We start from the raw sequence: 27,904 nt of genomic DNA, 5'->3' as shown, positions 1-27,904 counted from the left end.
AATTGTAACATATCAATAAATACTACTGGAATCACATTGTTTATTTTGCATTGAAGATTTTAGTTTGTTTGTTTGTTTGTTTGTTTAGATGATCTTCCCATCAAGGGAACTTAACAAACTCCCACAAAGGGATATAACACCAAGCTGGCAACAGCCAATCTCTCTCATATAAACATTGGTTTAAGGTCTATGATTACGGAATGTACAAATCAAGATATTGTTTCAGTATAGCTAGACATTGTGAAATCAGTGGTAAGCTTGGTGAGATTCTAACCATCAACATTATGATTGAAAGTCCTGCAGTCTTACCACTTTGTAAAAAAACACATTAGCTGTTGTGTGGGATTCTATTCTAAAGATTCAGGTTGTATCACATCTTGCATTCATTGTTTGTGGGGTGTTTTTTGTGTGTGGGGGGGGGGGGGTGGGGCAGCAGGGTCCATATTGCCTAAAATATTTCTTCTTGGTAAACATTAGCTGGACATCAGTCAGTACAAACGGTACATAATGTACGACATGGTATTTTGGCTGATAACCTTGTTCTGGAAAGCAAAGTTGTGTTGTATTTAGTTTAACTGTTTGCACTGGACACAGACCAGTTTTCTTCTTTTGTGTATCCCAACATAAGCATACAATAACAAATCTGTGAAAATTTGGGCTCAGTCGGTCATCGAAGTTGCAAGAAAATAATGAAAGAAAATCACCCTTGTGAGCACAGATTTGTGTGCTTTCATTGAAGTCTTTTGCAAATTACCCCTTTCTCAAAAACTATGTTACTTCAGAGGATGTCGTTTCTGACCTGTTATACATACATGTACTACCAACAGCTCTTCCTTGCTTGTTACCAAGTGAGTTTGTTTGCTACATTTGTTATGAGTAACCTAATACCAAAAGTGACTTTACCAGCTCTAATTGATTCGACCATATTTTTTTATTTTATATAATACAATCAATTAATGACACAGTTCACATCTTCATGTTTGTATTTATATACAAATAGGGAGTACATTTATTTTACCAACTACTCCATAGTAAACATACAAACATATGGTGTTCATATTTACCAAACATTACATAAGTTAATTCATTTCATTTAATATGTACAAATTGAACTGTACAACATTGATAATTTCTAAATCGACTCGAGTTGACACTAAATCAAAAGACTACAGACTCATTGGTTAATATTTACAAGGCCTAAAAAACATCAGCACAAGTTTGGTTTGGAAAATCAATAAACTTAAGCTTATTTTTTTTAAGTTTGAAGTTTCTAAAATGGGAACAGTACATTAGCAACTGTGGACTAACTTACCTACAAGCTACTTTGGAAAGTAATTACGCATTATATTCAATAATATATTAATTTATTTCAACAATCTGGCTATAATTTAACACTGTCGCAAATATAATAATAATAATAATAATAATTTGGGGGGCTAATCATCCTTACTCGCAGCTTTAAGATTTTTGCCTGATATTACACTGTTGATCAGCTTTGCCATAAACGGTAAACATCCTCAGTGACAAGCACAATAGATACCGACCGGTCTCAAAAGTCTTCAAAGTCTGAAAGCTCACTTGGTTGTAATATTACCACATGACCTCGGAATAATCTCGACTAGTTTGACTATTTCTTTATCAAAACTGAATTGATACTTTGCAACATCAGCAAATAAAAGATAACCACTACAAATGGAGCCTATCATTCCAACTTCTTTGAATACAAGAAAAAGAGACTGAAGGACACATATAACAAATCTTATTCTGTACACCAAGGTTGATCTAAGGAAAAGAACAATAAAACAAATTGGTACTTTTCAAACACAGAAAAACAACAATTGGAATGGTCCTTAGTTAGATTTAGTCAAGACTATAACTTGTTATGGCTACAGCTAGATCACCATAGCAACAAGTATTGAAGTACAGGCTACTCATATCAACATCCTTAGCAACAGCGGCTGATTCAGACAAGATCTTAGACATTTCAGCGAAGACCTACATGTTCATTTAGATCAGTTTTATCACCACAGGTCATTTTGGTTGGTATTAAGCAGTGTGCAGAATTCGCAGCAAGTCTCACCTACATGTATGTTTTTGTGTTTGTTCTACATTAATTTGATGAATTTCACTTTTAAACTGACAGTGAGATAACCCACCACAACATACACCGTGTGCCACACACTAAAAGCAAAGTCCACAGCCTTTCTTCAAATACACCGTGTGCCACACACTAAAAGCAAAGTCCACAGCCTTTCTTCAAATACACCGTGTGCCACACACTAAAAGCAAAGTCCACAGCCTTTCTTCAAATACACCGTGTGCCACACACTAAAAGCAAAGTCCACAGCCTTTCTTCAAATACACCGTGTGCCACACACTAAAAGCAAAGTCCACAGCCTTTCTTCAAATACACCGTGTGCCACACACTAAAAGCAAAGTCCACAGCCTTTCTTCAAATACACCGTGTGCCACACACTAAAAGCAAAGTCCACAGCCTTTCTTCAAATACACCGTGTGCCACACACTAAAAGCAAAGTCCACAGCCTTTCTTCAAATACACCGTGTGCCACACACTAAAAGCAAAGTCCACAGCCTTTCTTCAAATACACCGTGTGCCACACACTAAAAGCAAAGTCCACAGCCTTTCTTCAAATACACCGTGTGCCACACACTAAAAGCAAAGTCCACAGCCTTTCTGCAAGTCATACCCAAAGTTCTCGGCAGTCCTTCATTTGGGGCTGCAGTTGGTTCCGAGTTGTTTTAAGGACTCAATAACCAAAGTTCTCGGCAGTCCTTCATTTGGGGCTGCAGTTGGTTCCGAGTTGTTTTAAGGACTCAATAACCAAAGTTCTCGACAGTCCTTCATTTGGGGCTGCAGTTGGTTCCGAGTTGTTTTAAGGACTCAATAACCAAAGTTCTCGGCAGTCCTTCATTTGGGGCTGCAGTTGGTTCCGAGTTGTTTTAAGGACTCAATAACCAAAGTTCTCGGCAGTCCTTCATTTGGGGCTGCAGTTGGTTCCGAGTTGTTTTAAGGACTCAATAACCAAAGTTCTCGGCAGTCCTTCATTTGGGGCTGCAGTTGGTTCCGAGTTGTTTTAAGGACTCAATGGACGTGGTCATGTGATGATTTTACAGTAAAACCATTGAACTGAAGTTTTCAAAATCTTCAACAGTCCCGTCTCTTTCTAAGCAGGATTAAGAAGAGTCACAACAAAGCTTGCTTAGGATGGAGGCAGGGCACATACAACTAAAGTTTATAACATAAATGTGGTTTAATTACCACATTCATAATGAATTTCTCTGATAGAAATTCCATCTACATTACAAAACACAGTTGCTTTACACGTTTGGATATTCTTGAAAATAGTTAGACAGAAAGAAAAACAAAAAACAACAGCACCAACAAAAAAACAGATAAAGCCCCACCTAATGTCATATTTTTTTCATGATAGATTGTGCGAGTCTCACGAACATCCTAACTTGTGAGAACCTTTTGAAAACCCTGTGTAAAAATTCACGTTTAATGGAAACAAACTCATGGAAACAAAGTTGTGGATTTTAACGGGTCCCAATGTTTGTAAATCAGCGCGCCTTGAACAATCTTCACCGTCTTGGGAAACACCTCCAGTCACTAACACCAGTTTATAAAATTGTATACACATTGTTTCAAAAAATACCAATATCAGCACTTGTAGTCTGCCTTTGTACAAATGTTCCTTTTATCTTGTAAAGGTTCTCAAGATGCCATCAGTTGAAACGTCTTGAGATCATGTTCCCCATCGTCAGCCTCTTTCTTGGGGTAGAATTGCAATCTCGATCTGTTGGTGATAGTTAAGGATGTTTCTGTGCTAGGAAATGCAAAATCTACTTATTATTTGAACACTAATCTTACTAGGAACTATGCTTAAACTAGACTTGATTCAAGTCCCGTTCTCGTGTGAGAGGTCCCTATTAGCTATTACCTCAACTTACTATGAAACAACCCGTAGCATACAGTACAGTGCGCGCTCGCCGTCAAGATGTGGTCCCGAGAATGGGATTTGACAAAGTTGTTTCTTACTCTGCACGTTGTTATTGGAAAATCTCCCCAAATGGGGAGATGTACAAAACCAATGGGAGCGTGGAAGCGCTGCCCTGTTGGTAAAATATTCATTATACTCTGTGACATCACAGTAGAAGACGTTGTAGGCACGCGTCTATACGCGGCACGCACGTGGGTCGGGTAAACTCATTAGCAGGCAAGGGGGTGTCGGTGTCATAAGTCGTTTTATTGCACTTCCCAAAATTCAAATTTTGCAAACAAAACCGACCACAATGTATGTTACAATGTATTACTTAAATTCAAATGAACATTTAGTGCTTTCTTTTTTATAATTAATTGGTTATTAAAAAATGTATTTCAATCATCAACTAAGTACTTAACCCACAAGTGACAAATGATCTAGTCTTCTTTTTGGGTGCGTTTGATTGGTCAAAACGTATCACGTAACATTGTTACATATTCATAAGTGAATACATTTACATACCAGGCGACTGCGACATCGTCAAGTCCCTGTCCCGCATGCGGAACAGGTTTTGGAATGCAGAACATCACAAAACAGTAGTTTTCTGGGGATGGCTTGGGATTGGGACTTGAGTCAAGTCTATGCTCAAACTAGATACTCAGCTCCAATTAGGAAAAATGCTTAAAAAGGGAATGTTGATCAAATTGTGAATTCTGATAAAAAAATGGGAATGCTGATCCAAATAAAAACACACTCCAAATGGGAGACTTTGGAATGCTCGGTGGCGAGGTAAATCTCCATTGCTTACATAGTTCCGAGGATGCGCACATTACCAAGAGCAATGGATTTACCTGGTAAGTCTGCTGCCACCTAGGGAAAGTTGTGTTATGTAAAAGCGCTGACCTTTTTGGCATAAGCTTTTGGGGAATTTTTCGGGCCATTTATAGTAATGATCTTACTAATTTTCTGAGAGCAAAACAAAAAATTAATGGGAAATCCGATTCGAATAGGAGGAATGGCATGCCTAATTAGCCCAAATGTGGAGTTGGTGGCGAGGAAGGGAGTATTGGGAAGAGAGGATTGGAGCTTATCGAGCATCGAGCTTATTTAACTCACAGCTAATGTGTGTGACGTGTGACTGTGCATTTAAGTCTTTATAGTCAAAGGAGCCTTAAAACCACCTGAAGGCACACTTCCAACCTACAAATTAAATATGAAAAGGCTTTTGAAAGGATACGACTCTAAGCCCACGTTCATAGGGGTCAACTATAATGAGCCCCCTGGGACCGAAGACTTCCTCGTTCATTGTTTGGATGTATGTCGCTGCTTCTTTCACATGCTAAAAAGTTGAGAGAGACGGAATAGAAAATAGGTTAAAAGAAAGACCCTGATCAAGTTATTTTGATTTGCTTCCTTAAGTACAATCTTTCTTAACCGCCATGTACAATTTAATTGTTTATCTGCAAGATGTGCTTTTTTATCAAAAACATTGACAAAATAGGGAGACTGACAACATATGGCTAGATAGCTCGGTTGGTAGAGCGTCGTCACGTTAATCTGGGGGTCGTTGGTTCAAATCCTGCTGTTGTAAATGTGTCTTTGTTCGATCTAAAACCGTTTAAAATTTAACCAGTCAGTTTCCGTTGTGGTTTATTATTTGATAGTCCGGCCTTCAACTTCCCTCTTGAAGTCAGTTTCCGTTGTGGTTTATTATTTGATAGTCCGGCCTTCAACATCACTCTTGAACGAGCACAACAATTTTCCTCTGGTAAGGGTCACCTCTATGAGGAAAGTGTTATTTTGCATAGGAACATTGCAAAGGGCACAACAGCAAAAGCACAGGGCACCAAGGCAATTGTTGCGGTTATTTTTGAGACCTGTGATATTTGTAGATGTGCCAGAACATAGGGGTGTTAGAACATAGGGGTATTAGACTATAGGTGTGCATAGGTGCACTTTTCAACTAGTTTCCTTCATTGCTTTCTTGAATCAACCCTACCCCAGTAGTCTGGTTCCTACCTTTGCATAATGTGTTTCTAGACATATGAGAGCCAGGTAGCCAGTCAAGCAAGCCAAGCAGCCTTCACAGAATACCCGTAGTTTTAACGATTCAGCAGTGCCGTAGATTTCATTCAGACGGTGAATAGTGGTCTCAAAAGTCTTCTGATCCACCTGATGACATACATAGAGGTAGGGAAATTAAAGCATCAGCAAGGAACGATTTCATCCAGGAGGAATTGGGCTTACCAAAACATTTAGACTTAACTCATTTTGTACACACTGAATTTGCTGTCGAGTTGCAAATCATGGCTGTCGAGTATAAACTGACACATTTTGTGTAGCATTTTGCTTTGATATATACATGTAGGTTTTCAATTTCAACACAATTGCCAGCAGACCACACACACAGGCTTGTAACTCATTGCCAGCAGACCACACACACAGGCTTGTAACTCATTGCCAGCAGACCACACACACAGGCTTGTAACTCATTGACCATAATTATTGACTCAAAATCTTAATGCACAAGAGTACAACATGTTAGCATCACATTGGAAGCATTAAGCAATTTTTCCTGATGAAGATCAGCGCACTTAAAACTTAACTACATTTATAAAGCGCATTAATACGGGTTCAAAGTGATCTGCAGTCAAATACATAATACCATGAATACGGAATAAAAACATGAGCAGGAATAGCAAAATACACAACAGTAAAAACAGAAGCAAATGGAGTAAACATTTCAATAAACACACACACATTAATCAAAGTAATCAAAGTAGACTGGTCTAAAACTATGTAAATGTTGAGGTGTTTCACCGGTTCTTCTCAGAACCCCACAGTTGATATGAGAATTATATACAATAGTGGCTCCGCAAACCTCACTTCATTGTATTCTCACCAATTTAATCAGTTTTATCTTTCATGCTGTAGTGTAACCCCAAAACTTTACCCAAAATACCAGCCATTATAATCAACTTCCAAAACAGAAGAATCAGTGAACTGAAGATTTCTACTTGACCTTCAAAAGAAAAAATTAAAAAGGGTGAACAATTTGTATAAAAATACCTACCCTGTCGTTAATATCTAGAGGCAGTTTGGTCTGGAATTTAACCACCATACCATCGGAGTAATCTCTTTGGACGAAAACTTTGCCGATTGGATGGGGCTGCCGCTGTATACTCTCCATGGCCATTGGCTGAAAAAAATATTAAAGTTATTTAGTATTGATTATGATTTTATTATATTGATATTATAATTATTATTATTATTACACTGTAGTTGCAATAACGTAACCCTCAAGCCGACTGCGAAGCGGGGAGGGTCACTTTATCAAAACTATATTATCAGATATACAGCCATTTTTATTTAAATTTTATTTGAGCATTTTTATGCCTCATGAGTCATGGTTATGGTGGTGCCAAGAAATTGATAATTTAGTTCAGTTGTGCAAATTTGTAACTCCCATCCTCATCCCGACGGTTGTCGCAAGTATATGGACCGGTTAAAACCAAATCCATCCGATATCGAAATCGTGTCCAAATTAATATCGCGATATTCGATAATATCGTGGTATCGCCCAAGCTTAGTGCCAGGTAGATCTAACTTAACTACCTTAGTAATCATGGTAAAATAGCAATATTAATAAATGACCAGATATTCCTCTTTTGAGTCAAAAAAGGAAAATTTGACTTTTTGTAAACTAAAAAAAAATTGAATTAGTGAAAAACAAAAAGGATACGGAAAGTTTTCCGAAAAAACAAATACAAAATAAAGAATTATAATAACTAACTTACTAGTTGCGATAATGTAACCCTCCTGCCGACGGCGTAGCCGGAGGGTTACGAGTCACTCCCATTCGATGCAGGGCGAAATATTTTAGTCAACTGATTTGCTCATTTTTTACCACTTTAAAAAATAATGACGCAAATTCTATGAACACGAACTTAATCCTCAATGTCTAATGAATAACATGCAAAAACCAATTGAGGAAATATTTTGAAAAAAAGGACAAAAACTTTTCCGGGAGCGAAACAGTCACAAATTTCCCAGGTTCTATTTTTGAACCTGTCGCTGGTTACCATGCGCTGACCCCAAGCGCTGAACCCAACCGCAGGTACCAGCCAATTGAATTTACTACCTGCCGACCGAGCCGCAGCCGAGTTTGACTAAACCATTCTGTAAAAGGGGTGTTACAAGGGGTGCTGCAGTGCGGCAGTGCTTTAAGTGAGTGAACAGCGGGCATATATACTGTAGTAAACGGACAGCGCAGACGCACTGTCGCGCTGCCTTATAACACCCCTTTTACAGAATGGTTTAGTCCAACAGCAATGAACATCGGGAAGGCACAAAATGGCGAAGCGACAGGTTCAAAATAGAACCTGGGAAATTTGTGACTGTTTCGCTCCGGGATCTGGTAAGTTTTTGTACTTTATTTCAAAATACTTTCTCAATGGTGTTTTGAATGTTATTCATTAGATATTGAGGATTAAGGTCGTGTTCATAGAATTTATGTCATGATTTTTGAAAGGGGTAAAAATTGAGCAAATCTGTTGACTAGATGTCGAAATTGTACGTGTTTGACCATTTCGCCCTGCATCAAATGGGAGTGACTCGTAACCCTCCGGCTCCGCCGTCGGCAGGAGGGTTACGTTATTATCGCAACTACTAACTTACTTAAAAGTACGTTTTTACAGATCTTTTTTCTTATCATTTAGCATATAAAATAGGCTTAAAAAATAACTTATATGACAGAGTTTTCCAAGATGTTTCACAAGTTAAAGTCACAACACAAATGGAGGATACAATGATTGCGGAAAATTTGTGTTTGTGAAAAAAATAATTAATTGTTGTCTTCTCTAAATTTTTAATTAATGAATGAAACAAGCACAGACTGGTGTACAAATAACTAATTGAACCAACACCGAAACTACACATTAGTCTTAACAACACACTAGTCTAACAAACACTAGAGTTCAAGAACTTCTTTTACAAAGCCAACAACATGATTTAAAACACAAATTTTGACTTACTTGCGCAGCGTAACTAGCACCCGCCATCTTATGTCAGAGAGACTCGCGTACCGGTCATATGGGATCGAAACCAGATTCTATGGTGTTATCCGTCATCATAAAAGAGGCAGAAACTAGACTTGTGAAAAAGGCAAATCGGTATCGGTCGACTGTTGAGGGCGCTGTCGCAAATATTCACAAAAAGAGAAAAGGAATTTAGGGCGAGCCATCCTGGGAAAACTTGGTGCTGTTTTGTCGGTTTTTGACTACTGGTACTCAAAAATACAAGATCTTATCGTAAGTTTCCTTAATAAGTAATGCAACCACAACTCCTTATTGGTGAGAACATTTATTATTTTGCCATTGTTTAATTCTAGTAAAACTTTCCATAAACTAATGAATTTATATTAATTATAATGTTTTTAATCATTTTATTTATGCCCACGCACTGTGACTGTATTGTACAACTAAATATTACTGTGTGGGAATATGACTCACTACGGGGGTGTGTGACTATATCTGTTGTATTGTGTTAAAGGACTTTTTGACAAAGTGGCGGGGGAAATTTTTTTGCAATAATACAATTTTTTATTGACAATAGTAAGTTTAATTAATGATAGACCCAGTAACTGGGGCGCTGTACTCCATTTTTTGAAATTTTGACATTCTCTGTCATACGTCCGATAATGTCAAAATTTCAAACAAAGGACTGTGTTGTATGACCGATAATGACAAAATTTTGAAAAAAGGGAATCTAGCGCCCCAGTCACTGGGTCTACTCTAAATTAATGATAGTTAATTGAAATTGTGTCAACATAGAGTTAAGTAGCCCCACTTGTGTGGCCAAGGATAAGGATTCAGCTATCCTTGGCCACACAAGTGGGGCTAAGAGTCAAGTAACTTTTGGGGGGTTTATTATATTTAGAACCATTGAATTGAATGATTGATCGGATAACTTTCTGTATGGCGCCACCACTTTTTCACTCATTTGTACAAAAAGGGATATTTCATTAAGCTAAATTAGATACTATATGTGGTAGGCCGTACAGAAACTTTTTTCCTGATTGATCCATGCTAATCAATTTTATCTTTAGAAAGTGACCCTCCTTCTGTCCTTCTGGTGGTGAACCTGCAACTTAAAACCTAACGGCCAGTGGTGCTAACGGCAAGCATGGATGAATTACAATCAGCCATTCACAGCCATTGTGATAGCTGTTTCAAGTTGTGGTGCAATGAACAGGAAAAAGTGGGTGTGTCATGTCTGAACATTAGCTGCTCCCAAGACTGCGGATCTCGACTACACACTTGTAAACTGAATGACCATCTAACTCGGTGCCCCAACACCCGGATTGAGTGTCTCAACAAGAACAAGGGTTGCCCCGCCACCATGCTGCGTAAAGAGTCGGCTAAACATCTCATTCACTGCCCAGCCTTTGTTGTCATGTGTGGAGTGGTAAGCATTGGAGTGTGGCATCCAATAGCTACTTTTTATCCTAAGACAACTAGACAGGCACAATGCCAAAAAGACGAAGATCTTGTAGAGACAAATAAATTCTAGATTCAGTGTGATGCAAAGGTCTCTATTCTTATTTTCAACACACTCTATCATCGTATGTGATTTTTCAAAAGAATTCCTGATTTCAGAGTTCTTTCGAAATCTCTTTTACATTTTCGGGGTTGAACAAAGAATTGACTAGAGTGGGATTCGAACCAACGACCTCCGGATTAATGTGCCGGCACTCTACCAACTGAGCTATCTAGCCCTATATTGGCGGTGTCCCTATTTTGTCAATATCTTTGTTCGGGGGTGCCAGTCAGAAGCCATACAACCGTTAACTGCCGTGTAGCCAGGGATCACACCCAAATTACGATACAACCTGGGAAGCGGCAGCCAGGGATCACCTTAAGGGGATGCGACTTTTTGTTTCAGATATCAATATAAACCACAAGGGAAACTGACTGGCTTCTGACTGGTACCCCCGAACAAAGATATTGACAAAATAGGGACACCGCCAATATAGGGCTAGATAGCTCAGTTGGTAGAGCGCCGGCACTTTAATCCGGAGGTCGTTGGTTCGAATCCCACTCTAGTCAATTCTTTGTTCAACCCCAAAAATCATTTCAATATTTACCCAGTCAGTAGCCCTTGTGGTTTATATTGATATCTTTTACATTTTCTTGACATAAGTAGAACAGATACCAGAGGGAAAAAAACTCAATATGTACACGGGTGATGCACACAGGTGATGCACACAGTCCATAATAACATGAATAATAACTCATGGTAGGTTCCAGGTCTAAAAGTTGTAAGTGGGAACCCACTGCATGCATTTTTCAGGAATTGTTCACATTTTTTTGGAAAATCTCATCCCTGATTCTTAATAAATTTCATCTCAACCCCCAAAAGACACTATTTTGCATTTTTCAGGATTTTGAATTTCTTTTTTCTTCATACCCCGGCCTTATTTCAGGAATTTCGAAAGGATGAGCTGCTGAGGCACTTCCAGTCTGATGGCGAACATGATCACAAGTGCTCTCCAATCCTTGCTGAGAAGATGTCCAGACACAAAGCAGCGGAGAGACTTGGTGAAGAGTCGGAGTATGATCTCAACATCCCGGCTGATAACTGGACGGTCTCTGACGAAGATCGCATCAGAATTCAGGAGGAGAAGAAGAAGAAGAGAGATGAAGCAATGAGGACGTTCGGAACCCTCTTGATTAAACCGACCCTCAGCAGACCCAATAATGACCTCTGCAAGGTCCCGTGGGAGGGTAAGGAACGCCTCTTATCAGAAGTCATGGAAACGTCGACCGATCCAACATCTCCTTTGCCAGCAGAAGGTGACCAGTCGGCCATGCTGTCCCCACTAAGCCCACAGCCCGATCAACTGCTCTGGCAACCTACTCTTGAATCATTACCATTCACTGTTCTTAAGAATATCGGACGGTTCCTTGACGCTCAGGGTCTCACGGCGATGTCGATGACATCACACTTCATGCGTCGGGTTTGTGCTAGTCTGCTTCAAGAACGAGGTATGGTGACCACAGGATGGGAGAGGCAGGTGGATGACACATGGGTAGAGGCACAAAAGGTAAGGTTTTAAAATAAGCTCCAAAGATTTTGATGAAGTAGGGAGAATGCCAGCACAGGGATATATAGTTCAGTTGGTAGAGTGCCGATACATTAATCTGGAGGTTTTTGATTCAAATCCCCCTCTAGTAAAACAAAAATTGCAAATTTTTAAACAGCATACAAATTGACAGACAATTAATTGTCCTTAATAAAACAACAAGATAGTGAAACCATCCAACATGTCCAACTGACCAACAGAAACTTCCAGAGACTTAACATGAAAATAATTCAATAGAGACTCTCATACAATCGGCATGTTGACCAACAAACAGAGACCACAAAAATAAATGAGACCAAGTAAAAAGAAAATTGATAAGAAAACACACCTTTTGTTGACTGAGTAAATTTCCTCGGACTTGGTCTTATGTCATGATAATAATAATTATAATAATAAAAGTTTTTATTTAGCGCTTAGAGCGCTTCTATCATTTATATCCCTAGTCACTGGGCCATTTATTTTATTCATTCCTTAAAACCATCTCAGCTCCCTGGTGAGTTACAGGCTATGCAACCAATATGCACTACTAAAGCTACATGTAAATTATGACACTATGCACTGTGTGTAGATCTGCAATCACCACATGATGTCATATTGCAGCCTGGCACAGTTTATCTATCATTCAAAACCACAGTGATTTTTTATTGAATTGTCAGACAGTTTTACAAACATAATTTATTTGTGTGTTTTGTTTTTTTACTTATCACAGATATGGTACTTCGCTGCTGCCTCTACCAACGACTGAAGCCTAAACTAGCACTTTTTACATGCTTTAATTTCTCTTGACCACCCATCCTCAAATTGCAGCTAGATTTGAACGTAAGCATCTATTGCTTACTCTATTTTTGAATAAAGTACATTACACTTGACTGTGTAATTTTGATCAATTCTTTTAATGAGGCATTATAGACTTTTTATCATGCTGCCTCCATCTTGATCAGTTCCTTGTATCCAATAACAACAATGAATGCTAATAACAACGTTGCTAATAGGATACCAGACTATTTTGTTTTTCCAGCCTCGGTTTGGTTACATTGATATCAACGGGAGAAATTCAAGATGGCTGCACCATGATAAAGGTCTATCCGGTTGTGACCAAAGATTATGGAGCGCTAGCTGCGGAACTCGTGCTGAAATGTAAAATCCCACTGGATGCCATTTCGGCAAGTAACTCTTTTGATACAACAATTGATCAGTGCGGATCAGTGCAGACAATGACCATTCCTATCAATGGGAAACAAAACATTCACATGCTGAAATGACGCCCATGCGTGTTTCACGTTTAAAAATAGATAAAGCTTCAGTTCGGCATCTTGTGCCTAAATCTTTTATTGTGACCCCTCCTTTGCCTTCCTTGTAAAATTTCAAGATTGAACACCCTTGAAATAATGTTGACTCCTATGATAGCCCCGTGTAGGACTGTGCGTCTACGTCTGTGCTCTACACAGATACAGAGTCCTAGATCTGAGTTTTTTATTCTCACCAATTCTGTGTAATGCCAGATAAAGACCGTTTAGACGGATTTATTTTCATCAGAGTTTGGTTTGTAGAAACTTTGTTCAAAGGTCTGATTCAAAGAGTGCATCATCACAATGTAATGATGACTAACTGTCATGATGTAGCTGATAAGATGTAGGTACATGGGAGACTAAAACAAAACAAGTTGGATGTCATACTTTGGAACATTGCTATTGTTTTGGAGTAAAGGTAACTCAATAAAGGTTGTATGAGTTAGGAAATGGGTTAAATAATAATGATCAAGCAGAAACAAACATGTAATGATTTACAACACAATACTATGTTCTACTTATGTACTGTGCATGGATCTTTTCTGTTTGGCCATTTAGGAGTTTATATTTAGCAATGACCAATCACAATTAAAAAGTAATTAATTATTATAAAACATTATACTTTTAATAAGGAAAAAGCCAATGTACAACAGAGGAGCTTCTTGTTTTACATGTAACCTTGATTTATGTACCATATTCGAGCAAAATCACAAAACACTTACTAACTTCACTTGGTTTATGAATTGATAACTTTCTAAATATGAACCCTATCCTATTAGTATTCAGTGCGTCTAACACCTGCTGCACAGAGTTAACACCTATGTATCTGCTGCACACAGTTTTTGTTACTTCAAGCTGGCATACAATTGTGGGTAAAAATCACCCATTTCATCGTACAAAAGCATTTCTTATGACAGAAACTTTGGCCTCATAAGAAGACCTCAGGTTTTTGAACAACATAAAAATCCAAGTTCAGTCTTGCTATATACATTGTTAATCATCTAAGAAAAACTTGCTCATTGCAACTCCTATCAGATTAAAGTTACCAGTGTCTTGCTTATTTTTGCTTAGCTGGAAATGGTAAGCATTATTTCCTCCCTGTCCACTTGGACAGTGAAGACATTCTTTTCAAGAAGTGTTGGTGGGGGATGTATTGGGGTGGGTGTGGTGTCATTTTTTTTTTTTTTTAATGCCTAAAGGGTTAGCACACACAGATTTATAAACTATACTTATATCTATGCACATAATCTATTTTCACAAATTTAACCTTTTGTATATTAATTATTAGTTTGTGGAATCTTACAAGGATTGTAGTCAAGGTGACATACGTAGTTACTTGTTTAAAAGGGTTTGCCAAAATAACAACAGTTATAATCATACTCTAAAATCATTGGTTTTCATCTAACAATGGTAGTTGGCTAAAACTAACTTGAGACAATTTATGTTGGATCTAATACTAACAAATTAGTGCAGGAATAATGTGAGAATGGATAGATTGGATAAATATATCAACAGTGAATGTTTAAAGTGGTCAGCAATATTTATAGTTTGTTTTTTATATAAATAATTTGTTTTGAAAAATACATATATATTTGAAGTGAGTAATTATTTTATCTTTAATTTGTTTTACTTTTTTGAAACACACACCACTTGAAGTATATTTGCATAATTAGAAAAAGGTTTATTGCAAGAAAATATTTGTTACCTGTGTAACCGAATCAACAGTTAAAATACCTGTAAACCATTCACAATCCTAACTGGACACAAATTTATTTTTACACACATTGCTAAGCAGGATCATGTAAATCTATCAGTTTCAGGCAAAACAAAATCTATTGATTGATTTTCCCTTTCTTCCCTTTACAAATCATACAATTCACTGAAATTTCTTGTTTACATTTATTTGAAAAGAGCACCCCATTTGGTTTATAGACAATAAGAATTGTTTGTGATTTTGGGGCTGACTGCTAGCTCTGTGTTCGACACCCCTATATATTGTTCTGAAAACCATGTGGTGGTTAACCCCCTCAATCTACACAACAGGGTTTAGGTAGCATGTTTGAGGTTAGATGGTCAGGATGAGAAAATAACAAATTAGGGGTGTGTGTGTGGGGGGGGGGGGGGTGTCAGAGCATGTGTGTGGTAGCATGGTAACATGCGTGTAACCTGTTACTGACACCAAAGTCTGTAATTTGATCACGACTTTGACTATATTAATTATAAAATACAACTATAATGAGAAATATTATAGTGTAGATTATAATAATTATACAACTTATAGTGTATTGATTAAATAAAAAGCACATTGATTTTCGAGAGATGCTTTTGTTGTGTTTTTGTTATTTGTTATTACTCGTTTTCAATAAATATTGGTTACAAAACAGTGTTTAAATTTATGTTCATCAGAAACAAAACAGTTCGTCATTCATACTATTTCTTTTTATTAGGTTTGGGAGAAAAAAATAGCTTGAAAGTAAAATAAACTACATTTGTTTATAAAAAACGCATAAAAAAGGATAAAATGTCACACCTTTCCTTTTAGTTTGTTATTGCCACATGTTGTGTGTTTACATAATGACGTCAATCGTGTCTCATCGGACCATCTTATCTCCTGCCAATTCGAGCTTTCTCATTGGTCAAAATATTCATTTATTATGCTAATTACGTTAAGGGAGGCAGGTTTAGCGCAGTTTTACAGAGTGCACACTCCTCGTCTCAATATGGGTTTATTTACGTTTTTTAAATTATACCACTTTTATACTTTTCACTCAAATTACTTCCAAATTTAGATTTGTTGTAACAGTTTTGTTATTACTATATTTTGTTTATGTTTTAAAATGTCGAAAGGGAATACCAAACGAAGAAACAATTTGTAAACATTCCCATTTAAAAATAGGAGGGTCTCCCCTGTCCGGATTACGGAAGCAAAACATTGCAACGCTGTGTGTATGGTACGACTTTACGTGCGTAATAAAAACAGGTTTTCCACATACGACAGATAAAAACAGACGTGAAAATGGCTACTAATTCACCACGAAGACATGGAGAGGAATCGTTAAATGGTAAATATTCATAGATTGGATTGATTGTGCTTTCGTCCAAGTCTTTCGTTTCTAATGCATGGCTCACAGTATACATTTTGCAGTTAGTTTAGAAAAACAATATAGAAACATCTGGATTCTAGGCCAGGGGCCACTGCATGACGTTTGTAGTGCGTGGCCGCCAACGTCAGCTCGAATGCTGGGACGTGGCTCGTTGATCATTTATCAACAAGTTGTGAATTTACTGTTCTAGATTGAGTTTAGAATAAACAGTACACCTCATACCAGGTCAGGTCACAAACAAACGAGCAGTTGTTCTTGTTTAATTAATCTGCAATAAATTGTTTTTTTTTTATAATAAAGTTATTAGATTACTGCTCTTTTTCTCTATGCTTTGAACTTTTGCTCGACAGTGAATTTTATTTGCTGTAGGTAGTGACACTTGTGCTGATCATCATGGAGGAAGATTATATGGGCTGAGTGATGGGCTCTTCTTGTAATTGTATTGTTATTCTGTAATCTTTTGCTCTGGGTTTTTATGTGAAATTGTTTGTCTCTTGTCCTTCCAGGTTGGACTGACACACCTCTGGTGACAGTGCAGGCACTTTTGTCAGTCCTGTGGCAAACCTGGATTGTTGTCTTTCTGTTGTCCTCAGTCGTGTAGTACTTTGTCTTCTCTTTTACTGACTGTCCTCCTTTTTTATATCTTGATGTATCCCCCTTTTTAATGTTTTCCAATCCAGATGTATATATTTATATATTTAATGTTTTTAAGAGTTTTATCCTTTACGTATACAATTTTTGTATTTTTGTATTTTTATGTGAATTGCCAAATAAATAATAATAATAATAATAAGAGTATTGAGGGAGAATATTTATCCATCTCCAGATCCAGATTATCTTAACTAGTTGGGATGACGGGAGGATGGATGGAGGGTTACGATCATAATGTTAGAGGAGGATGTGACTGTGAGGCAACCCTTTGAAATTAATCAAATGACAAAATCAATAGGGTCTACATAATATGACATCATGGATTCTTGGCAGTATAAATCAGTATTGAAATGGAAAAGATCTGCTAACGTCTCCCTGTTGCGAAACGTCATCTTAAAGTTCTGGGAGTATACATACTGATTCTGAAAATAAACTAACACAAATTTAGACCAAAATATGTTTGAGGGGTTTGCATCCTCCGTATACACATAATTATTTCCAATTACTTCCATGACAATATCGACAAAATCAATTGTTAGCATTGATGTATCCAGCAGGGTATTTTGCTGACTGAACCAATGGAGATTGAGATGAATGAACATCACCTTGTTTCTACTCCAGTCCAGGCATCCAGAGTCCAGGCATACAGACAATTACATGCACCAGTCCAGAGAAGCAAAAATAACATGAGAACCGTACAGCAGTATAAATCTCAATTCTGATAACTGTTTGTTTAAAGTCACCTGGAAACAGAATTTTTTTTCTTTCAAACATAAGAGTACATGTATATGCTTACGAACAATAAAACATTTTTTTTAGTAATTGTTTGTCACGATTTATATGTTTAAAAAATATATAAATTTGTTTGGGGGGCTGACTCCGCCTACCCCTTTTGTGACGTCAATCGAGGCAGACTTTGCCTGCAATGCGTATAGTAAACACACGTGCAAAGTACATGTACGTCCAAGTCGTGAGTTGGTTTCAAAAAGTGTTTTTCTGCATTCAGCAGCAATACACCTGGTCGGCATTGCCGGAAAAAAACGAAAACATTTTTTTTTTAAATGTACCAACTCACGATTTGGTCCGTACATGTACTTTGCAATTGTGTTTACTCTACGCATTACAGGCAAAGTCTGCCTCGATTGACGTCACGAACAGCACCTTCTCGGGTCGGGGTCTACTCTTAAATTTGTAAATAACATAAGAACTTATTTTTTTAAACCTTAGCTAACTGTTTATTCACATTCCACTCATCAAAACACATATTAGTGACAAAAGCTTTATTTTGAAAAAAATACCACTTCCAGGTGACTTTAAATTCCTTTACAGTATTTGGTTCCAATCTAATTAAATTAAATACCATCAATACCATTACGATAACAAACTTTGTGGATTTGAATCATGATTATTTTGCAGATTCCTGGGTAGTTTTCAATCAGGAAGGAGGTGATGGCAACAGACCTCACTCTATTTACAATGGTAACATGGAAAAGCTGTTGATGGAAGCTCAGAGGGAGTCAAGATCAACATCAAGGGGAAGTTCTCAGGGAGGAAGGTACAAAACAAACTACAGGCCTTCACAGAGGGAACATGGGTGATGCTCCTATGCCCCCTTGTCATACTGCCTTGGTGCCCCTAAATTGTTTCAGTAGAAATTTACAATTTGCTCATAAAGGGTGCCCTTTACCAAGGAGAAAATGCCTTGGTGTTGTTGCTCTTTCAAAAACGAAGCATACAGGCCTGAAATAATATGAAAATATATTAAGGTTTGCAGAACCACCATTTATGACAGGGTTTACCCAAGTATCTTTTTTTAGCAACTAGTCCGCAGGACCAGATACATGTCGTTTTACTTTCACTAGTCCATCATGTCCATCAGCTTTTTCATTGGTCCATGGTTCATATTTTAGAAATAAAGCTTCCAGAGGGATGCTTTTCTACACTAAGCTAGCCCTACTTGTGTGGCCAACTCTGCAAGGATTCAGAGAGTTGGCCACACAAGTATGGGGGGCTATGAACTAGCCAGCCGAACCACTGCTTGGAGATCATTTTGACAGGTGATTTTTAAACTAGAGATTGGCCAGCAGATTACTGATGGAGATTGCTGCATGAAATCTTTCTTTGAGTTGTTCTGAAAAACAAAAACAAAACGGCATTCTCCAAAAGACGATCAGAGCATACTGATGATCGAAACGTCGAGTTAATCCAACGGTTCTTTTCAGAACCACCCCAACTCATTTAGAGATTCATTACATGGTGTTACCGCAAACTCTTCTATATCTTATTTCCACCATGCAAAGTTTCAAATCCTACTTAAAAACAAAACGATTGTGTAACCTCAATGTTTGGATCAGATTGATTAGTTTGAAAAGAATTGAACCATGACGTACCTGTGTTCTAGTCGGATCATAACCACTAGTCACACCGCCAGTTAGGTCACAGAGACCATTTGATTTCTTATAATAAAATTTGGGTTCCTTTAAAATGTTAACACTGAGAGCAGAGTATTTGACTGATCCTTCTTTTTTGCTTGTAATTTTTAGCCCCAAAGGTCCACCCAGTCCGAATGGCAGTGGTGCCAACAGTGCCCCAGGGTCTACCTACAGCAATGGCTCAGACAGATCACAGGTAAGTCAAACTTTTAAAACAAAACCTATTTTTTTTAATCCAGCAGACCTTCAATTTGTGTGCTTTGTATCCCTGTTTTGAAATTTTAATTTGCAACTTTTCTTGTAGAGTGTTCATAAATGTAGCAGGTGGTCATGGGTTTGGGTCTATAAGTTGACCCAGTTCTGCCTAGAATCATGTGTTGTTTTGATTTATTTTCCTGGGAACAATACTCTAGAGATCGAAGTACACAGAACCTGGCTGTCTGTCTAGGATGTCTACGTGCCAAATACCACCCTGTACCAGCCTGTAACAGACACCAGTCACAACTGTCTCTGGATGCTTGGAGTCTGAACTATTTTATCATTTTATTCAAGCTATGAACGTTGTTGAATGTTTTCCACATTTATGCATGATACTATTTAAAAATGGAATGTATGTACATATTTCATGTATGCCAACCTTAACCTTGGTAATTTATGTGTGATCTCTGTTTTACATTGTGACCTTTTGGGTATAAAATGCCGTATGGATTGGAATGGAGGGGTTCTTCCTTCTGGAGACATGCATTCCAACCTCCTTGGTGACTCACTGTTCTTATACCACACAGAGATCCTTGTAATGTGATTGTTGGTACACATGTCAAGTGTCATCCTTTATTTTGCCATGGATGCCCTCGATACTTTAAAATTAAGGCTTAGTTTCAAAATAAGCATTCCCCCGCACATTTTTTCCAAACAGCACAACAAGGTATATATGGCACTTTTGTCACGTCAGGAAATGTCTGCATAGAATGGTCTTCCACGTTGGCTAGAATTAAAAAAGATTCGTCTCTGTTTTTGGGGTGAAAGTAATGCAAAGGAAAAGATCTATGCGATTAACATTTTATGCATCATTTGTACACGTACATTGTCACAATCGCAAAATTCACTACTTGACTTGTCACTTCGTCCATGCCATAGTCAAGACTTTACCGTGTGAATTGTGTTTATTTTGTGACAAAACGGACTCAAAATTGCATTTGATATATTCATAAAATCAAACCCAAAGTTGTCACCAGACTGATTCAGTTAATATTGAGATTGTGCTGAAATATGGTGACTTTAAATTTGTTGATGTTAGTGTGTTTCCCATTCCCTGTCACTATATTTTCTATTTTAAAAATGAATGCATGAATAATGTGACTTCCCTAGATCATGTAGATATTACATGAGTAGCTTAGTACCAGCACTTATTTCTTATCTTTGTGTGTAATTGTATGTATTTATTAACCATAATGAAGGACATGCATACAAGTTTATGTGACGATTAACATTACTCTTAAAGTTGATGAGTCATTTTTATGCACAGTGTGCTCTGATTTTGATCTTTTGTAAAGGTCACCAAAAGAGTTAAAAAAGATGAAGAAAGTTAGAGCAAAGACTTTTTCTAGAACTTTCAGGTGGTCAAATTGTGTTGTCAAATTCTCAGTGTTTCATCTTCATTTTCTTGTGTCACATATCTGAGATTTTGATTGATTTCCTTTAACAGGAGAAGAGTTTTTCTTACTTTGTTCACTAAAGTGGATAGTGACTGCTCTATCTGATATCCCTGATGTTTTGACAACCCTTTTATGTTAAAAAAAAAACCTTTTGATTCACACAGTAAGGTTAGGGTTAGGGTTGAGTAGGAAAATATACTAGGGGGTCGGAACGTAGGGGTGTCTAAGTTTAGGGATGTCATAACAATGTGTAACCAAGCAGAATTTAATTTAATATTAGTTATTGGCCTACAACGTATTAATTTCAATAATCTGTATTTGTGCTGTGTATGTTAGGCCTACTGCATATAAGAGTTATTGGCGTTATTAAATGATGTTTTAACTTTAGAACCTTTCCTGAGATTGATTCCAACTGCACTGAAAACAAATTTTGTCTGGAAACCATTTTGGCGCTTGAAACTACTTTGTTGGAGTTTTTTCTTTAATGTGAAGGTATTTGTCGTTTCTGTTTTAGACGGCTCCTCTTCTACCCGGCTCTAGTACTGCTGTGGGTCATGGTACAGAGTGGATTTGGGATTGGTCCAGCAGGCCGGAACCACTCCCTCCAAAGTAAGTAAATCAAGTAATGATTTTTTGTCTGTTTTTGTGTTCTAGGGTTTTTACCCTCTGACCTAGCCCTAGTGCGTGTTTTTATGTTTAGTTTATTTTCTGTTCTTAATTGTCACATGTTACTATTTTATAATGTTAAATAATTTGAATGTCTTGATAAATATCTTGGAATATTCTCTTGTTTTCAAATTGGTGAATCAGAACATGATTTGTTGTTTTTCAGGGAGCTTTCTACATTATCATCTTGCATTTGAACTTCCTTTTATTGTATTTTATTGATGTGTTTGAAGTACTTGGATGGTTCTCTGCACTTTTGTATTTTATTTTCAGATTTTATTCAATTGCCTTGTTACAGATTGCATTAAGGAAATCTGATTCAAATAATTTTTTTGTGAGACACTTTGGGATATTTTACCTATTGATGCCTGTTATTAGGTAATGTTTTTATTTTCTGTTGTATGAATTCCCTTTGAACAGTAACCAGGGATTACCCTTCAGGCTTCTCGGCCCAATTTCATGGCTCTGCTTACCGCCAAATTCTGCGTTCACAACCACCATTTGCTGCTTACTGTGTAAGCGCCAAATGTCTGTGCTAGCTGTGTAAGCAAAGAATGCCTAGTTATGTGAAGTGTGCACAAGCAAAAGTTCCCTGCTAACCCCTGAAGTATGCTTGACGTAAGCACGGAATTCCCTGCTTGCACCGATTGTGTGCTTTTGGAAGCAGAGCCATGAAATGGGCCCTGATGTGAATGCAGTAACTGCTTTAAACAGTAATATCTTAGTCATTGTTGCGGCCCTTATAGACCAATTTGTACCGGTAAATTTATAAGATGGTCAAGGGGTCATCAAATGGCCATGTCCTCGGTCATTTCCGCTGAAGTATCAATTAATATGGGGGCTTTCTCTGCTTAGGCTCCTGCTAAGGCTCTGCATGCAGTACGCACTGCTCCAAAGTGCAGTTTAAAGGCTGACCTGTGTTGGCAGCGCGCGGAGCCTGCCCCCAAGCAGAGATTTGAGAGAGGCCCCTGGGATGTACCCCTTTAAAATAGTTTGTTGACCTCTCCATCATTTTAATAAGCAGTTTGTCAGTGAACTGTCTAAGTGTTTTTTTAAAGGGTCCTGTAAGTTAAACCTTTGGCATACATTTTATTAGAGATATATATTTTTTTTAAATACGTACACGTGTATCTAAATTTTAGATTGTAAAGGTTTAACTCTAACACCCTGAAAACTTCACACACCCAACTTTCTAAAGCCTACTGCAAAATTATCGTGAAATGTGAGGACAAAAAAGCACATTATTTTGGAGTCACTACAATTTATGGAAAACAGGGCTTACTGATTGTTTGCATCACAAAATTTTGCTTCACGTTAACTTTAGTGTGTTTAAACTAGGCTTATTCATTGTTAGTTTTGTTACCAATTTGTTTAGATTAGAGATACTATACATTGTACAGGTACATATGCACAGGCTAGAGTTATGTTCTTTACATTAGGCCTATGTATTCATATTATTTAAACAAAAAGTCTGACAAGGTAGAGCATCTTCATATACTCGAATGCAAATCACATGTGTGTGTGAAGTTGGATTTCATCAAAACATGTCAAATGGGAAGGAAAATGACACATAAGAATTTGGCTTTTAGTTTTTGGAGAACTGTCTTCATCAGTGTATTTATGCATAGCCTGTTGGTTTAATTTTTCAGGGAGTTTCGTTTCAAGCATCCTGACCACACCCGGCTGAGTATCCGCAAGTCCAAAGCGATGAAAAGTAACTTCTTATCGGCTGAAGTCCTGAGTGTGTTCATTCCGTCCCTCATCCTCACCAATTTACTCACCTTGGGACTTGGGTAAGTATGTCAAAATCTCAACAATGGACCCTTTTCATGAAAATATGCTAATTACATTCACGCATTCGTACAGACCGTGTTGGTTGGCAAACGCCATAGAGATGTGCAATAAGCAGACGCTTAATCGTGTATGCGTCACGCAGCAATTAGCCGTGTACAAAACATCGCGAAGTTTCCTCATTTTTGCCAACCAAAATGTTAATGTGCACACGCTATGTGCACAGTCAGAGCGTGTCATGAGAAAAAGATGTTTGGCTATTGGACCATTACAGTCTTGTCATTTCAAAACAAAAGTACATGTAGAAGAGCAAACAATGGCAGCCAAACTTTTCACAAGCAAAAGTCAAAGTTGAACCAATGTGTCTAAAATTATGTTAATAAATAAACTTATAAATAATTTTCATTAGCCTATACATCAAACCATCATGCATGTCATATAAAGTTAATACCTTTTAATAAATCAGGTATTTTTGTTGTTGTTTTGCAGTATCTACATTGGCCTACGTGTTATTTCCCCACGATCAAGTTGAGTATCAAGTTTAGCAGCATAATGCATTCATCAAGGTAGCCTGTTCGAATCCAACTAGTGCAAAAAAAACTACCATTCAAGAGATTTGTAAACAGTCTTAAGACATGTCGCTACAATCTGATTTTAAACTCAAGAGTCTAACAAAATAAATGTGCTCCTGGTCAGGGTACGTTGCCAACATTATGTGCACTTCTTTCATTTGGGCCCAATGTCATAAAGCTGCTAAGCATATATTACAAAAAAGTCTTGCTTTACAAACAAACACAGGTTACCAGCCAAATAAACATGCAGTTTTCACTGGTAGTTCCTGACAGGTTCCCTGTCAAATTTTGCTCAGCAAATATTTTTTTTTTAAAGGGAAGGTACACGTTTGGTAATTACTCAAAACAAATATTAACTTAAAAACTGACTTAGTAATGAGCACTGTAGAGCTGTTGATAGTATAAAACATTGTGGGAAACGACTCCCTCTGAAGTAACGTAGCTTTTCAGAAAGAGGCAATTTCTCACTAAAATAATAAAAGACTTCTAGCTAGAAGTCTTTTATTCCTATCTGAAAGTACACAAATTCGTCCAACAAAGGTGTTTTTTCTTTCATCATTTTCTCGCAATTTCGATGACCAATTGAGCCCAAATTTTCACAGGTTTGTTATTTTATGCTTTGATGGGATACACCAAGTGAGAACACTGGTCTTTGACAATTACCAAACTTGTACAGTGCCTTTTAGAAGCATCTTCTGCTAAACAGCTTTATGAAACTGAGCCCCAAGTAAACTGGTGTAAGAGTTAACTCACTTTATTCTACAAAGGGAATACATTACTTTTTGTGAACACAAATCCAGAGTGAGTTTCAGCGAAAAAAGTTATGATTGATGTTTTATCAATCAAATATATCAATCTGTGTGAGTTTTTCACAATGAATTCTACACTAGCCTTGAAATAAAAACGATGACTGGTTAATATCTCTTTTGCGAAGGTAAATTTGGTATAAAATTTAAGACCATTTCCAATTTTGATATTGAAATTGTATTTTTTCAATGTTTATGTTTTGAAAGATAAGTTTATTGTTCTGAAAGATTTCTCATCGTAGGTGTCTCAGCTTTAAGGGTGTAACATTATTAAATGGAAAATGTTCCTTTGTGTATTCGTCATCACAGCCATAGTCATCCCCAGGTCCAAACTGTAACCATAGCAACATGGTTATGCTGTCTGTTACACACAATAGTTAACGATAAACCATGAATGTCATCTCAATTGTGGCAAAATGCTAAACTAAACATGTTTCCATGGAACTTATGTTTTGTAATCTGCATCTTACTCCTTCAGTAACCAACAGTAACTGCCTTTATGACTCTCAATGGTACATGTATGATTACAAACTGCTGTAAAGCAATTCACCATACTTTACCGTTTGTTTTGATAGATCTTCTAATACTACATGTTTAAAAGTGTAAGTTTATGCTCTGTGTTGAGTGTACATTTTGTGGCTGCCATATATGAACCAGTGTTATTAGTTGAGTGTGACCTGTGGAGGAAACTGTGTCTGACCTCGATGGCGAATTGGTTGAACTAAAAATATGTGAAATCATTATGTTTTTTGGTAGAAGTTGCTTGAAAAGACAAAGAAACCAGGTACATATTGTTTAGGTAATGTGACCCCATGACCTGTAGGGAAGTGATTCAATCATTTATTTATTTTATTGTTGTTGATAAAAAAAAAGTTATTTCCAAAGAATTTAAACTATGCTGCATGTATAAAAGGCGAATTTGGGATAATTAAAACGGTGTCGTAAAATGGACTGTCTGATTTTATAATTAAATGCATGTCTAAATATTCATGGAAAGGAAATTGACAGTCACTTGACATGACTATTCCTTCTTTAAAAAAAAAAAAATAAATGGCGTACTGTCTCACCCAAAGCTTTACATCTTAAAAAAAAGTAAATGAAATCAAGGAGTAAAAGTTTGTATTTACTGCCTTTGTTTTCTTTTAACTGTATATGGGTCCTTCATCCTTGGCCTTTTGAGTATGATTTCAAAAAGTGTAGGTAAAAAAAAACCAGGTTAGTTGTATGTGTATAGTATAACATTTTATGAAATTCAGAAGGCTTCTAGGTAAAATTTTTGCTAAGCATTTTAATTTTCAAGACTAAATAGGGGATCTTTATGTAACCAACTAGGGTTACCAGGGTTACCTGTCAAAGTCACTTCTGATTATGCACCTGATTTACGTGTGCAATGTAAATTTGTTGCCTATAAATACATCAACCCATTGTTTCTTAATGATTGAGTTTTTTTCTTCACATGGTTGGAGTATTGCGGTCACCTGTGTCAAGTCTAAGACGCATGGCCAGTCGAGTCATGTGCAAAATGTTAATATTTCTCTGTGAATATGTCAATCAAATCATCAGACTTGAATTTATTATTGAAAAAAAAAATTGTATTGTTGGTGAAAATAAATGACTCCCGGGTCACAAATCCTTTGGGTCAAGTCTGAGTCATTGGAATTGTGACTCGAGATGGACCCGAGTCTGGGTCCTGGACTTGAGTTCTACAAATCTGGGTTGGATGGAAAGGAGACTACGCATTAGGCCTACATAGTCAGCAAAAGTCAACTATAAAGTAGGCGTTGGTTTTAAACTATGAATCAACATCTTAAATCTGTTGAGGGCATTTTCAAAGTTGGCAGCCGGCATTATCAGCCACAAACATGAAGGGTCTGTTTTAATCAATTAGTTGACATCATGGGAAAGGTGATACCGCCCTTGACTCTGGTCATGGGAAAGGTGATGCCGCCCTTGACTCTGTAAACACTGGTCGGCATTATAAACAAAAATGTTGTGCAATTATGCCAAGATTTTAGCAAATTAATATTTGATAATCTAGCACTACATGTACTTGCAAGCTGCTACAGAACTAGGTTATGGGTTGTGCAGCCTCGTGGTTCCACATGGGTTTGCCATGAACAAATATGTACACACCAAAACGTCTTACGGGTCACGTACTAAAGTATGATCCTACATTTAAGGGCCTCCCAGGTTTGGTTACTGTAAAGACAACGTGTGTCAATTTAAGCACAGAAACCTATCAATAATGTATATTATTATTAATGTAGGATATTTAAAAAAGTAAATGCATGTTTTCATAATTAACTTTTACAGTTGGGATGGTTTAACAAAGATTTTGTTATTTTGAAGCTTTGAATGCAAATGATATTTCTCAATCATGCGTAGTATTTTTCTGGTTAACTGGTATTTATTGAAAGTAATTTCTCTACATGTACATGTATGTCGTACTTGTTGAATTGGCAGGCAAAGATGACCCAACTTCATGGCACTGCTAACTGTAATTTCATCCTGATAAAACACCACTATCCACTTTAAGGCTAGAGCTAAACTTCTATGCCAGCTTTAGGCAAACAGTTTTTCATGTTGGTACAAAAAGTGGAGTGGTTCGCCTCCTGGCATTCCGCCTGTAAATACAAATCCTACCCTAAGATACAGGGCTGTGATTTTTTCCGGCTTTTGCCGGAATTCCGTCTTTTTCGACTCAAAAGTCGACCAATGTGAATCCGTTGAGAAAATCGGGGGGTAGATTGTGCTAATTAATTATTCATGTTGAGTTTTGCATGCCGAAATG

The 27,904-nt window shown here is 37.3% G+C and overlaps 3 protein-coding genes and 1 non-coding gene across 5 annotated transcripts; 2 read left to right on the top strand and 2 right to left on the bottom strand.

The window, feature by feature from the left end:
• Positions 1-979: 979 nt before the first annotated feature.
• On the bottom strand, positions 980-9,125 carry LOC117294253 (golgin subfamily A member 7-like). The gene is made up of 5 exons (XM_033776610.1): positions 9,038-9,125; positions 7,078-7,203; positions 6,024-6,176; positions 5,242-5,343; positions 980-3,818 (listed from the first exon to the last, which is right to left on the bottom strand). The coding sequence occupies exons 1-5, from the start codon at positions 9,062-9,064 to the stop codon at positions 3,783-3,785; spliced, it is 444 nt and encodes a 147-aa protein (XP_033632501.1). The 5' UTR covers positions 9,065-9,125; the 3' UTR covers positions 980-3,782.
• Positions 9,126-9,225: 100 nt separating this feature from the next.
• On the top strand, positions 9,226-14,395 carry LOC117294931 (F-box only protein 30-like). Of its 2 annotated transcripts, none has more exons than XM_033777483.1 (4): positions 9,226-9,313; positions 10,111-10,469; positions 11,488-12,108; positions 12,857-14,395. In XM_033777483.1, exons 2-4 carry the CDS (start codon positions 10,188-10,190, stop codon positions 12,890-12,892), a joined length of 939 nt encoding a protein of 312 aa, XP_033633374.1. In that variant the 5' UTR covers positions 9,226-9,313; positions 10,111-10,187; the 3' UTR covers positions 12,893-14,395. The 2 variants fall into 2 exon arrangements, with proteins under 2 accessions (XP_033633374.1, XP_033633375.1); XM_033777484.1 differs by having other exon boundaries at positions 9,228-9,313; positions 10,115-10,469.
• On the bottom strand, positions 10,707-10,779 carry Trnan-auu. The gene has a single exon. It is a non-coding gene; the product is annotated as a tRNA-Asn (tRNA).
• A 1,964-nt stretch (positions 14,396-16,359) lies between the features above and the next one.
• LOC117294849 (BCL2/adenovirus E1B 19 kDa protein-interacting protein 3-like) lies at positions 16,360-24,663 on the top strand. The gene is made up of 6 exons (XM_033777389.1): positions 16,360-16,498; positions 18,608-18,746; positions 19,735-19,819; positions 21,793-21,887; positions 23,594-23,737; positions 24,225-24,663. The coding sequence occupies exons 1-6, from the start codon at positions 16,453-16,455 to the stop codon at positions 24,265-24,267; spliced, it is 552 nt and encodes a 183-aa protein (XP_033633280.1). The 5' UTR covers positions 16,360-16,452; the 3' UTR covers positions 24,268-24,663.
• The last annotated feature ends 3,241 nt before the right edge of the window (positions 24,664-27,904 follow it).

The sequence above is a fragment of the Asterias rubens genome, chromosome 9 (genome assembly GCF_902459465.1).
Source record: "Asterias rubens chromosome 9, eAstRub1.3, whole genome shotgun sequence".
Lineage (NCBI taxonomy): Eukaryota > Metazoa > Echinodermata > Asteroidea > Forcipulatida > Asteriidae > Asterias > Asterias rubens.
This window is presented reverse-complemented; position numbering and strand designations above follow the sequence as displayed.